The following is a 14,482-nucleotide window of genomic DNA, read 5'->3' as shown; positions in this document are numbered from 1 at the left end:
CTGCGCGACTCCACGTCCTCCCTCCTGTACCCTCCACACCATCCTCCCTCCCTGCCTCCACACCGGCCTGCTCATCTGGCCAAGGACTCTGGTAGCTGCGTGCCCTGTGGAGCCCTCCCTTCCTTTGTGCAGAGCCCTTCTCCTGGCCAGAGACTGCTGGAGCCTTGGGCTCTCTGTACAAAAGTCACTGGGTGCCAGGGACTCCCAGAACCATGTGCACCACCCCCCGCCCTGTTGCTGGATCTGGGTGTGTCATACTCCAGAGCTGTTCCCACAACCAGAACTCCCTGGCTGGGGCAGCCCCAGAGGAGCTACACAGGGTCATTCCCTACAAAGACCCAGCAACAATAGAGTGATCCTGCTGGGGTCTAATCTTGGAGAGAAAGGTCCCCAACTCTGAGGATGCCCAGAGGCAATGGTGAAAAACAATCATGAGGCAAAATCAACGAAAAAACTCTGGCAATATCAGAGTAGATCAACTCTCCCAAGGATCAATGGGGCAGACACAGCACAAGATCCCATGCACAAACAAATAGCTGAGATGTCAGAAATCGAATTCAGAATCTGGATAGCCAATAAGATCGAATTAGAATTCCAAGCAGTAACCCAAAAGATGTCTCAAGAATTCAACAAACTCAAAGACCAAATGACCAAAGATTTTGACACACTGAGACAAGAAGTTGCAGCCCTTAAAGATTTGAGAAACACAGTAGAATCCCTCAGTAACAGAATGGAGCAAGCAGAAGAAAGGATTTCTGACATTGAAGACAGAGCTTTTGAACACTCCCAAACTCTCAAAGAGTAAGAGAAATGGAGGGCAAAAACAGATCACTCTCTCAGAGAGCTCTGGGACAATTCAAAGAAAAGCAATATTCATCTTATAGGGATCCCCGAAAGCAATGAAGGGGCTTCACAAGGCACAGAGTCTCTTCTCCATGAGATTATGAAAGAGAAGTTTCCAGACATGCCAAGAGATTCTGAAATTCAGATAGCAGACAGTTTCAGAAATCCAGCACGACTCAACCCGAATACGACATCCCCCAGACACATCATAATCAATTTCACTAAAGTTAATATAAAGGAGAAAATTCTGAAAGCAGCCAGATGAAAGAAAACCATCACCTACAAGGGGAAGAATATTAGAATAACTGCAGATCTCTCTGCTGAAACCTTTCAAGCTAGAAGAGGATGGTCATCGACTTTTAATCTCCTAAAACAAAATAACTTTCAACCCAGGATCCTGTACCCAGCTAAACTGAGTTTCATTTATGATGGAGAAATTAAATACTTTAATGACACTCACATGTTGAAGAAATTTGCCACAACTAAACCAGCTCTCAGGATACTCTCAGACCTATCCTCAATGAAGACCAGCATAATCCTCCACCACAAAAGTAAACCCACCTAGAAAATTTTGATCCAATTCCAACTTCCACACTCACAAAAGGATTAAAAATGTCTACCAGACTCTTGAAAGGCTTATCAATATTCTCAATTAATGTGAATGGTCTAAATTGTCCTCTAAAGATGCACAGGTTGGCTGACTGGATACAAAAACTCAAGCCAGATATCTGCTGCATACAAGAATCTCATCTTACATTGAAGGACAAATATAGACTCAAGGTGAAGGGATGGTCATCTATACTCCAGGCAAATGGAAAGCAGAAAAAAGGTGTTGCAATCCTATTCGCAGATGCAATAGGCTTTAAACCAACCAAAATAAGGAAGGATAAGGATGGACACTTCATATTTGTTAAAGGTCATACTCAATATGATGAGATTTCAATTATTAATATTTATGCACCCAACCAGATCACACCTCAATTTATAAGAGAAACTCTAACAGACATGAGCAACTTGATTTCCTCCAGTTCCATAGTAGTTGAAGATTTTAACACCCCTTTAGCAGTGCTGAATAGATCCTCCAAAAAGAAGCTAAGCAAAGAAATTTTAGATTTAAACTTAACCATTCAACATCTGAACTTAACAGACATCTACAGAACATTTCATCCCAACAAAATGAACACACATTCTTCTCATCAGCCCACAGAACATACTCCAAAATCGACCACATCCTAGGCCACAAATCTAATCTCAGCAAATTTAAAAATATAGAAAGTATTCCTTGTATCTTCTCAGACCATCATGGAATAAAAGTTGAACTCAATAACAACAAGAATATGCATGCCCATACAAAAACATGGAAGGTAAACAACCTTATACTGAAGGATAGATGGGTTATAGATGAGATTAAGAAGGAAATCACCAAATTTTTGGAACAAAACAACAATCAAGACACGAATTACCAGAACCTCTGGGATACTGCAAAGGCAGTCCCAAGAAGGAAATTTCTAGCACTGCAAGCCTTCCTCAAGAGAATGGAAAGAGAGGAAGTTAATAACTTAATGGGACATCTCAAGCAACTGGAGAATGAAGAACATTCCAACCCCAAACCCAGCAGAAGAAAAGAAATAACCAAAATCAGAGCAGAATTAAATGAAATTGAAAACAAAAGAATTATGCAACAGATCAATAAATCCAAAAGTTGGTTTTTTGAAAAGATCAATAAAATAGATAAATCTTTGGCCAACCTAGCCAGGAAAAGAAGAGTAAAATCTCTTAATTTCATCAATCATAAATGGTAAAGATGAAATAACAATAGACCCCTCAGAAATTCAAAAAATCCTTAACGAATATTACTAGAAACTTTACTCTCAGAAATATGAAAATCTGAAAGAAACCGAACAATACTTGGAAGTACGCCACCTATAAGACTTAGCCAGAACGAAGTGGTAATGTTGAACAGGCCTATATCAAGTTCTGAAATAGCATCAACTATACAAAAATCTCCCCAAAAAGAAAAGCCCAGGACCATATGGCTTTATGTCAGAATTCTACCAAACCTTTAAAGAAGAACTAGTACCTATATTACTAAACCTCTTCCAAAATATAGAAAAAGAAGGAATACTACCCAACACATTCTATGAAGCAAACATCACCTTGATCCCTAAACCAGGGAAAGACCCAACAAGAAAAGAAAAGTATAGACCAATATCACTAATGAATATTGATGCAAAAATACTCAATAAGATCCTAACAGACAGAATCCAACAACACATCAAAAAAATTATACATCATGACCAAGTGGGATTTATCCAAGGGTCTTAAGGCTGGTTCAATATACGTAAATTTATAAATGTAATTCAGCACATAAACAAACTAAAAAATAAAGACCATATGATTCTCTCAATTGATGCAGAAAAAGATTTTGATAATATCCAGCATCCCTTCATGATCAGAACACTTAAGAAAATTGGTATAGAAGGGATATTTCTTAAACTAATAGAGGCCATCTACAGCAAACCCACAGCCAATATCATATTGAATGGAGTTATGTTGAAATCATTTCCACTTACATCAGGAACCAGGCAAGGTAGCCCATTGTCTCAACTGCTCTTTAACATTGCCATGGAAGTTTTATCCATTGCAATTAGGGAAGAAAAGGCGATCAAGGGTATCCACATAGGGTCAGAAGAGATCAAACTTTCACTCTTCGCAGATGACATGATTGTATATCTAGAAAACACTAGGGGTTCTACTATAAAACTTTTAGAAGTGATCAAGGAATATAGCAATGTCTCAGGCTACAAAATCAACACCCATAAATCTGTAGCCTTTATATATACCAACAATAGCCAAGGTGAAAAAACAGTGAAGGACTCTATTCCTTTCACAGTAGTGCCAAAGAAGATGAAATATTTGGGAGTTTATCTAACAAAGGATGTGAAAGACCTCTATAAAGAGAACTATGAAACCTTAGGAAAAGAAATAGCTGAAGATGTTAACAAATGGAAAAACATACCATGCTCATGGCTGGGAAGAATCAACATCATTAAAATGTCTATACTACCCAAAGCAATATATAATTTTAATGCAATTCCTATTAAAGCTCCATTGTCATATTTTAAAGATCTTGAAAAAATAATACTTCTTTTTATATGGAATCAGAAAAAAGCTCAAATAGCCAAAGCATTGCTCAGAAATAAAAACAAAGCTGGAGGAATCATGCTACCAGTACTGAGACTGTACTATAAATCGATAGTGATCAAAACAGCATGGTACTGGCACAAAAACAGAGAAGTAGATGTCTGGAATAGAACAGAGAACCAAGAGATGAATCAAGCTACTTACTGTTATTTGATCTTTGACAAGACAATGAAAAACATTCAGTGGGGAAAAGATTCCCTATCTAGCAAATGGTGCTGGGTGAACTGGCTGGCGATCTGTAAAAGACTGAAACTGGACCCACACCTTTCACCATTAACTAAGATAGACTCTCACTGGATAAAAGATTTAAACTTAAGACATGAAACTATAAAAATACTTGAAGAAAGTGCAGGGAAAACTCTTGAAGGAATCGGCCTGGGTGAATATTTTATGAGGAGGTCTCCCCAGGCAATTGAAGCAGTATCAAAAATACACTACTGAGACCTGATCAAACTAAAAAGCTTCTGCACAGCCAAGAACATAGTAAGTAAAGCAAGCAGGCAGCCCTCAGAATGGGAGAAAATATTTGCAGGTTATACCTCTGATAAAGGTTTAATAACCAGAATCCACAGAGAACTCAAACATATTAGCAAGAAAAGAACAAGTGATCCCATCTCAGGGTGGGCAAAGGCCTTGAAGAGAAACTTCTGTAAAGAAGACAGATGCACGATCTGCAAACAGATGAAAAAAAGCTCATTATTCTTAATCATCAGAGCAATGCAAATCAAAACTACTTTGAGATATCACCTAACCCAAGTAAGAGTAGCCCACATAACAAAATCCCAAAACCAGAGATGTTGGTGTGGATGTGGAGAAACGGGCACACTTCTACATTGCTGGTGGGAATGCACACTAATATGTTCCTTTTGGAAGGATGTTTGGAGAATACTTAGAGATCAAAAAATAGACTTGCCCTTAGATCCTGTAATTCCTTTACTAGGTATATACCCAGAAGACCAAAAATCACAATATAACAAAGACATCTGTACCAGAATGTTTATTGCAGCCCAATTCATAATCGTTAAGTCATGGAAGAAGCCCAAGTGCCCATTGACCCAGGAATGGACTAGCAAATTGTGGTACATGTATACCATGGAATATTATGCAGCCTTAAAGAAAGATGTTTACATGGATGGAGCTGGAACATATTCTTCTTAGCAAAGTATCTCAAGAATGGAAGAAAAAGTATCCAATGTACTCAGCCCTACTACGAAGCTAATTTATAGCTTTCATATGAAGGCTATAACCTAACTATAGCACAAGAATATGGGGAAAGGGCCAAGGGAGGGGGAGGGAGGGGGAGGTTAGGGGGGAAGGAGGGTAATGGGTGGGGCCACACCTACGGTGCATCTTAGAATGGGTACAGTTGAAACTTACTAAATGCAGAATACAAATGTCTACATACAATAACTAAGAAAATGCCATGAAGGCTATGTTGAACAGTTTGATGGGAATATTTCAGATTGTATTTGAAACCAGCACATTGTACCCTTTGATTGCACTAATGTACACAGCTGTGATTTAACAATAAAAAAAAAAAGAAGAAAAAATTGCCACCTTGCTTACACTCTTGGCTTCTGGCTGCTCTGAGGATAAGACCTAGACTTCTCAGCACACTTTAAAGCCTCTGCCCACCTGGCCTCTACCTCCCCTCTGTTCTCAGCACTTCTGTAACCCTTTCCAACTTTCTTTTCTCCTGTCTTCCAGGTTTGCCCCGCCCTGAGGGCCTGGTATTCAGCTAACCCTGGTGCTTCCTTTGGGTCCCTGCTTTGAAGTTGCTTCCTCTGGAAAAGCACCAGGCACAACCCTCCCCCACTGCTGATTTAGATCTCTCTACCCCCACTGGGCCATCAACATGTGGCCTGCAAGGGCAGGCAGGTAAGCCCCCAGAGCCCAGGTGGAATAGGCTCTGCCCACTCCAGGCTATGCTTTCCTCACCTGCCAGACGAAGAAGTTATGAAGGTCACTGATAAAAGAGAGCCTGGCAGACATTCAGTCAATGTGAGGTGGGCAGGGACTGGATGGTCATTTACAGAATGCCCATGGAGGCAGTGACACTGCAGCAACCTGGTTTTCTCACTCACTTACGTGCTGCCTTGGGGGATCCAGGAGAGCAGAGCCCGGCTGCCTTGTTCATGCCATACTCTAGACTTCCAGCACTATGACTCTGAAATGATGGAGTAAGGAGTCTCCCATGGAATAATTCCAAAAGGGAAGAATCCTTGAGCAGGGTCTGGACTCTAGGCAGTATGCCCAGCTACCGCCATCGGGGACACTTCAGGAGGGGCATAGCACACCCAAAGCATGCAGGTGGGGACCAGGAGAGCAGGAGGGTCTGGGAAAGGAGGCTGCCAAAGGACGCAGAGTCCAGATCGTGACCCCAGAAGACTTGGCGCTGCATCCTATGTCCCAGGAGGAGACCCAGGGTCCCTGAGGAGCCCTGTGCCTATATTTTAAAGAGTTCTTGCTTATGGTCTGAAGGGAGAACACCAGAAGCTGTGCTAGAGATGGCAAGAGTCTCACCAGAAACAGACAGGGACAGAGACGGAGAGAAGCAGACAGAACTCAGAGCCATTAATCTACAGTGCAGCCTAGTATTCACCAGGGCCATGAGGTGTGGCACTGGCAGGCTGGGGACCCAGCAGAGCTCAGCCTGCAGTGGGCCTCCCCTCCTGCAGTCGGCATTCTAAGGAGTGAGGACAGTGGATGAAGCCTGGAGGCCAAATGAGAGACTGGACAGGAAGAGGAAGGGCTGAGCAGGGCTTCCAGGTTGCAGCCTGGACGCGCCATCTTTATCTTTCTGGACGCACACTCAACCAAGCACCCTCAGCAGCCTCTGTTGCATTCCTCATTCTGGCTTTCTCCAAGTGTCTTCTGATGTTCTTGATTTTATTTTAAGCCCATTCTCTCTAGTTTTTTTAGAAGATGACTAATGTTCACAGATGACAGTAGTCTTTCTTCTTAAAGATATTTCAGATCCTTGAAAATGATAACTTAAATCACTCTGTGGTCTTTTCTCGAGGGCTCTGGGTGGAGTCACCTCCCTCCATAGTGGGTGTGGCAGAGGGCATGGCTGGATGGTCCCCACATGGGAGCACGCTGGCACATCCCTGTGGGGATGCCTTAGACTATGGGCTCTGCACAGAATAAAGACAGGCACTGGACGGAGGTGGGGAAAGGTGGTGAGGATGATGAGTTAGCGCACCGAGAGGGCTGAAGATGGTGGTTGGCTCTTGTAGGCTTGTGCCGTTACGCTACTGTGATGCCATTTCCATGTGCTGAAAACCAACACAAACTATGGCAATTTGAAAATTTACACCCTCATGCTTATGGGAGAGAAGAGTAAATCTGCAGATGAACTGTTCCTTGAAGCTGAGCTCTGTTTATTGAAATAATAGAAATTATGGAGACAAGGTGAGGGCATCTGCAGCTGTCTTTTCAGCTGAGTCTCATCATCTGCAACATCACTTACCTATGAGGTTCTCTCTCCCCAACTTACTGATGGGCTCTCGGCTGCTTTATCCAGGAGGTGGCCCTTTTCTGAGCTTCCCTGTAAATGCCTGTCCTCAATTCCAAATTGCACCTCTCCCATGGTTCCCCTTGAGAAGCCTTGGCACTAGGGATGACCCAAAACTGCTGGGGGACATGAGAAAGCATTTTCCTCTCTCCTGGGAACCAGCAGCACTGGTTCAATTGCACCTGGCAAAGTGAGCCTGGACAAAGAGGAAACCACTGGCCGGCTGGGCTGAAAGCGCGCTGGGTGGACATTCAGGCCCAGAATGACCCTGAGGGGGTCCCTGGCAGATCTGGCTGGAGATCTGTGTTGGGCCCAGCTAGAAGGGGCAGTGGAAAGAAGCCTTTGGGAAAGCCTCACTACAGGGAGAGAAAAGTGGGCTCCGGGCCTTGGTCTCCCCAAAGGACCAGGAAGATTCTGCTTAGGTCCATCTCAAACTGATGGCCATACAGCAAAACTTTCAGAAGGCAGTACAGAGAATAGCTTTGACTTTGGAATAGTGAAGAATTAATTAAGATATAAAAAGTACCAACTATAAAGGGAGAATCTTTTTTCATCAACATGTCCTAAGGAGAGGGGAAAAGTGAGCCTCAAAGTGAGAGAAGGTGCTGACAACACGTTTACCTGTGGTGTAAGGCCTCACATTAAGGCTCTACATGAAGAGCTGCCTTAGGCTGGCATCTGGTAAAACTGCGGGCTCTGAATGGCCTGGCCTCAAGTTCCTTCCCTGGTCAGGCCCATGGATAAAGTCCTCTAGCCAAACAACCTTCCTTATCAGCAGACCAGCCACAGACCCTGCTCATCTCCGTGTAGTGAGTTTCTGCCTGTGGAATTATTCTGACAAGCCCACCACATCCTCCCAGGGGAAGCAGGGGTCGCCTCACACTCTGATACTCCAAAGCCTTCCCCCTACACTCCTGTGGCTTACTCTGTTCCTGAGTGCAGCCCCCGTGTGACCCTGTGTGTTGTGAGGGTAATGTCATGAATAAACTGCTGTCATCTCCTCTGCTCAGTGTTGGGTGTTGAGTGCTTGGACACCCCCATTACCCTAGGGTGAGGTGAGTAAGAGGCGATTAATACAATATCTGACAGACAACCAGTGTCCAGCTCATGGAAAGAATGCCTATCAGTCATTATGAGAAAAAGATCCCAGACAATCCCATAGGAGGTGTCAAATACTTCACGAAAGAGGAAATCCACATGGCTGAGAACACATGAAGAGACGCTCAACCTCATGAGTCACTGAGAATTAAACTCCAGAGACACCTCTAGACACCTCACCGACAAAACCATTAGTCAGACAATACAAGCCCTGAGACACAGTACCTGGGACTCTCCATTCTGCTGGTGAAGGGGACGTTTCCAACGTCTGGTATGGAAACATCTGGTGTTATTAGTGAAGGTGAGGGTGCACCTGCCCCACAGCCCAGCAATTCTGCAACTAGTGCATTCTCTAAGGGACGCTTGCAAATGTTCATCAGGAAACACCACAGAATGTTCACAGAAGCACTTTCTAAGATCCCTAAACTGGGATGGAGGCAGAACGGTAACACATCCTCACAATGGAATCTGACCCTGGGTTTGCCCAGGACCCAACAGCCCCTGACACCCGACAGTAGGAAGTGGGCGATCTCACACACAGTGCTGAACATGAGAAGTCACAAGTGCCCGTTCTCTGTGATTCTGTTTACAGCAAGTTAAACAAAAGGCGACATGAAATTGTAGTTTAGTGGTAAATGCGAAGTTGGTAGAACCATAGAGAAAAACAAGCAAACGATGATCTTATAAGGCAGGAAAACGGTTGCCTGTAGGTGGAAGGTGGAGGCACGAGGAGGAAGGAGCAGCCAGGAGCCTCCATGTCCCAGCCACATGTCATTTCTTGTCCCCAGTAATGGCTACATGTATGTTCATGCTCAATGACTTAAATACTGAACATATGTTTTATACACACATCTGTATGTATGGTACATAAAATCAAAAAGCGCAAAAGGCTAAAAAAAAAAATCCCTTCGAATCCATGATCAACTCCAAGCTGCACCCACACCTGTTAGCCCTGTCCTGAAGCCCACCTCACCAAATGGCCTGGATCCGGTGGACTCCTCCAGTGGGTTAGGGCAGGGGGATGTTCCCTACCTTGCTACTGAGTTCTATGGTGACATAACGTCTTGTCTTTCCTGTGTTCTATGGTGACATAAGGCATCTTGTCTTGTTTGTGACCTCTTTCTTCTTTCTGCTGTGCCCCCTGCCTTGAGAACATGACCCTATATTCCACCCTGATTTTACACTTTCTTCTCGCTGGAGCTTTTACCTGGAGGGCCAGCATAAAATGGGAAAAAAATGTTTTGGTTTTTTTTTTGTCTGTAGATGTCTTCAATTTTATGAGCACTTGCGCCTTATATTATTTTCTTTTGGGGAAGTTGGGTTATCCAGGCCCACATTTCTCACGTCTGAGGCGCTCCCCACCCCTGCCAAGCTGTCGGCAGTTGCTTCCAATATACCAGCCCCGTTTATGAAGTCAGTCCCTCGTTTGGTGAACATTTAGGCCAGGCTCAGGGCTGGGATACAATATCTGCTTTAAGAACTTATCAGCATCCAGCTTACTGGGCAAATATTGCATTTATCAACAAATCAGAAATTAATCCAGGAAGCTAAACTAAAAAAAGTCAAACCAAAGTGTGGACAGGAAACACAGATTATGCCTGCTTTGGGCCTCTTATTTGGGTCTGCCTCAGCCTCTACTCTTTGCCAATCCCATCCACGGTGTGACTCACTCCCCTTGATCTCTCCTGATAGGGTTTTATTCCAGAAGTGTCCGCTGGCCCTTAGCTTTCCCACCTTGCTCATGTGCCTTCTGACTGCCTGTGACCATTCTAGACACCCAGGGAGGTCAAAATGCGCTGGTGTCGCTGCTACTGAAAAGTCTTGACTTTATCTTAAAATCACTTTCTGTTTTGAGCTATTTTCTTCTCTCTTTTCTCTGCCAAATTGGTAAAGAAAGTTCTAGGGTGTTTCATCAGGAAACTGCTGTACAAAAATCTATCATGCAAGCTTCTGTCACGTCTGAGATTCTAGTGGTGTGAAGGAAACAGAGAGAGACTCTAAGCCCAACAGTCTGAGGAGTGGGAAGGGATTCTGGCTGCTCTAATCCTCCTGTCACCCACAAGCCTCCGATCCCCAGATACACAGGGTCCGTAGGACTGGACCCCTGGCATGCCACCTTGTGCTTGGTGTGACATTGACAGGGATGCTACTGCCCATGGCCTCTTGTTCCCCGTGTCCCAGCTGGCCCAGCCTCCCCGTAATAGCCACCTCTTCTATAGAAACTGACCACTGGCTCTCAGTTCCTCATCCCCTCCCTTCCTGACCACCACACCCCAAGAACATTCAGGAGTACTCTGTCCTATAGAGGATCCTGAGTAGTGGTAAAGTACCCAGCTCTGGAGCCAGCAGGCCTGAGTGCCAATCCCAGCTCTACATTGATTGGCCATGGAACCCCTTCTGCCTCAGTTTTGTCATCTGTGAACTGGGGTAGCTGTGTGCTTCACGGAATTGAAAAGGAAAGGAGAACAAAAAACCCTCCCAAGTATGTGACTGTTAATGATGCCCAATACACAGTAAGTGCTCAATGTGTGTTAGTCGCTCATGGTTGAACGGGTGAAATTGATCAGCAATATCGCAAGCCCTGGAGGAAAGACAGCCTCACGTGGGCCTTTTGAAATCATCTGTGGACCAGACTGGGGCTCACAGGGAGGAATAAGTATGAATCAAAAGCAGAATTTGATTAAAACAAAAGCAGAATTCCTAAATGATGACCCAAATCCTTAGCCCCAGAAAGGCACCAGAGCGGAGTGGTGACCAGGGTGGGTTCTGCAGTCGTTTGCGCCTGGGGTAAGCTCTGTGCTGTCTCTCACTGTTTGGGCCCCTGGGCTTCCTTCCTTGCAGCCAAGTGGAAGTAACAGGTGTGCGCCTGCCAGGTCGGCTGCTCTGCTCACCCGGCAGCCTGCTCACTGCACCAGAAGTTCCCATCCCCAGCCACCTTTGCCTACCCAGTTGCAAAGGACGAGCCTGGTAAAAACTGGATAATGAAAACTAAAAGTAAATTGCAGTTAAGTTTGGGGACTGCCCATCCTGGCACGGGTCTATACATAAACAAGTGTTCAAATGGGTCTGGGGTGGATGAATTCGAATCAGCATCATTTCTGGTCCTTTCAGAGTTATAAAATAATTTATGAAAGCAGTCCAAAATTACTCCATAATTTTATGTCAAAAGAATTCCCCTCTTACTAAGTCCTATCTACCATGTACAGCAACTGGGTCATCAGATAGTAACAACAATACAAAGCAGAACAGTGCAAATCCTGTTTACCCAAACAGCTCTGGCTCCCAGGTCATTAGCAGGCCACGTGTGGTCACTGCCAAGCTCTTTTGGTCCAATACAAAACACAGGCTCCCTCCAGAGAAGCAACCCATCTTCTCTCTGTCCACAGCCATCCTCAGATCAGCCCAGAGAAGCCGGGATGAGGGGAAGGTCCCTCCTCACCATCTTCCAGGCCTGACAGTGACATCAAGGCACAGCTTCACCTGCAGCCTCCTCTGGTGAGGTGAGAATGAGTCTCACAGCTGTCAAGAGGAGCGAGACCCCTACCCCCAGGTGCACTTTGGTTTCAAGAAATGGGCTGGAACACAAAAGTGAGCCAGACTGGGCTAAATTACATCATGGGAAGGTCAAGGATGCTTTTCTGGGCTATGACACAGTGAACACGAAAGAAAATGTGGGCAGCTGCTGCCAGCGTTATTTGCAGAAATGATGGGATGGGGAAGTGGCTTCTGAGGAAAAGTATAACCCAGCATGATGAGGAGCCCAGGCCAGCAGCAGAGATGCACTCATCACCCCAAGGCAGTCAGAAGCTGCCCTTGCAGGGAGGCCATGCTGCTCCCTGGGCAGGTGCGGCTAAGAAGAGGGGATCACGGTCCTCCAGCGACATCCTAGTCTAAGATTTCCCATGTCTAAACCCAGGACAAGCTGCCACCCTCCTTGTCACATAAACTGGCTGCCCACCCACTGATAAGCAGGGGTGGCAAGTGGTTTGGGTGGCAAGGGGGAAAGGTTTGGCTGGGTTTTTTGAAAGGTGGGAGAAGAGAGGATGCTTTGCCCCTATTCATTACACGCTGCTCCCAGTGCAGCTGTCATTCAAGGTCACATTCTGCAGGGAAGTGCACTGGTATGGCAGGAAAGGCAAGGCTGGCCCATGAGGGATCTGCAAAGGTGGGTCCTCCATAGACCTCCTCTGCAAGCCAATGAGTCACTTCATCCTGAGCCAGGTGGTATCAGAAAGCCAGCAAGGCTTACGCAGAGAAGAGGAGGGTGAATGAGGGAAGGAAGAAGAGGGAGAAGGAGGAGAAAGTGGGGAGGGACTTGTGTCAAGGCCTGCAAATATGCCAGAGCCATCCCACCTCCAAGGTTGCACTGTATAGCCCTGGATAGCACACCCTTGACCCTCACCTCCAGCCCACAGAGACTCACCTCCCTCCCCAAGGCCTTCCAAGACATCAGTCCAACAATGTCCTCCCAGAGTATCTCAACCCCATTTACCATCACTACCCCTCTTGCCACCCCTGCTACAACCTACATGCAATCTCAGCCATGTTCCCAGTGGGTCCCCAACCACAGCCATGTGCGGCCCCTTCCCTGACCAGCTTTCAGTTGACCCAGGACATCTACCTGCCTCTATGAAGGCTCTGAGCTCTGCTAACTGTGCCGTGACTCTTATCAGAGAGGGGGACAAAAACCTATACCTGTGTCCTGTACTCCAGGCCTGGCCTTGCTGAGCTCACAGTGCCTCACCTATTCCAGGGTGACACATGCCTGCACCTGCCCTGCACCTGCCCCTGGGGCCACGACCTCAGCCTGATCCTGTCTTGCAGGACTCATCAGTCCTGACCTCTCTGTGGATCCCTTTCCCATGCACAGGCTCCCAAAATGTCTGCCTGCACCACCTCTGATCTCAGATCTAAATGATTCTCAGCAAAAAGATGATAACACGTGCTGGCAAGGCCCTCGGAGCAGACACTCACCGGTAAATGCCCAAGGAGAGGAGTGATACTGTCAGAAACATAGATGATGCTGCCGTCTGTTGTCACTGCGATAACGAAGCCATCTAATGCCTGTGGAAAACGCAACATTTGAAAGCTCCTTAGCAATGCCTTTATGGAGGAGCACAGTACAGAAGCGAAGGATGCTACTTTATGACACTGGCTTTGTTCTGTAATCCTCAGAATATTTCCATGCATAACCTTCCAGTACTTTTCTGCCTTACACAGAGGATGATTTCTCACAGAGAATTTGTCGAGCCCAGGAAAAAATGCTTGCAAAAGCACCCCAGGCTCAGTGAAAAATTTGACCTATTGGTAACATAAAATAAAACTTAGCCATGGAAATTCCCTAAGCTTAATGGTAAGTACACAATGGGGCTGAATTAGAAAGACCATTATAACCATTGTTAACCACTGTGATGAGAATGTGTCAAATGGTTTATGAAGCGAGTGTATGATGCCCCATGATCATATCAATGTATACAGTTATGATTTAATAAAAAAAAAAAAAGAAAAATGTTAGTACTATTTTATGGTCCCCGTCGCCCCTACTCCTGCTATCACTTTGAATTCAGAGTAAACATTAAACAAACAATAGCAGGCCTAACCGATGCCTTAAAACCAGTAAGCATGCTTGTTGGTAAGGGTAGATCTCTGCCTACGTTCACTGCCACAGGAGGAATACTGATCGAAGGAACTGTTTGTAAAGAACATTCACATTATTCTACGGGTCTGAGTGGGTGTGGGGGGTTGTGTCACTCAATTGGATCCATAAGCATTTCATGTTGTCTGAAAAATTCATTCATTTGAAAGTGTCAACTGTGTGTC

General features: G+C 45.2%; 1 protein-coding gene across 6 annotated transcripts in view; it reads right to left on the bottom strand.

Moving 5' to 3' along the window:
* The window catches only part of NPAS2 (neuronal PAS domain protein 2), a 172,065-nt gene that overhangs the window by 46,873 nt on the left and 110,710 nt on the right, over positions 1-14,482 (bottom strand). For all 6 annotated transcript variants that reach the window (XM_053589934.1, XM_053589940.1, XM_053589939.1 and 3 more), the window contains exon 5: positions 13,637-13,726. In XM_053589934.1, coding sequence (XP_053445909.1) covers positions 13,637-13,726 — 90 coding nt within the window. The remainder of the gene's footprint in view (positions 1-13,636; positions 13,727-14,482) is intronic.

Source organism: Nycticebus coucang, chromosome 4 (assembly GCF_027406575.1).
Source record: "Nycticebus coucang isolate mNycCou1 chromosome 4, mNycCou1.pri, whole genome shotgun sequence".
Classification (NCBI taxonomy): domain Eukaryota; kingdom Metazoa; phylum Chordata; class Mammalia; order Primates; family Lorisidae; genus Nycticebus; species Nycticebus coucang.
Note: the sequence above shows the minus strand (reverse complement) of the source record. Positions and strands in the feature narration are given on the sequence as shown.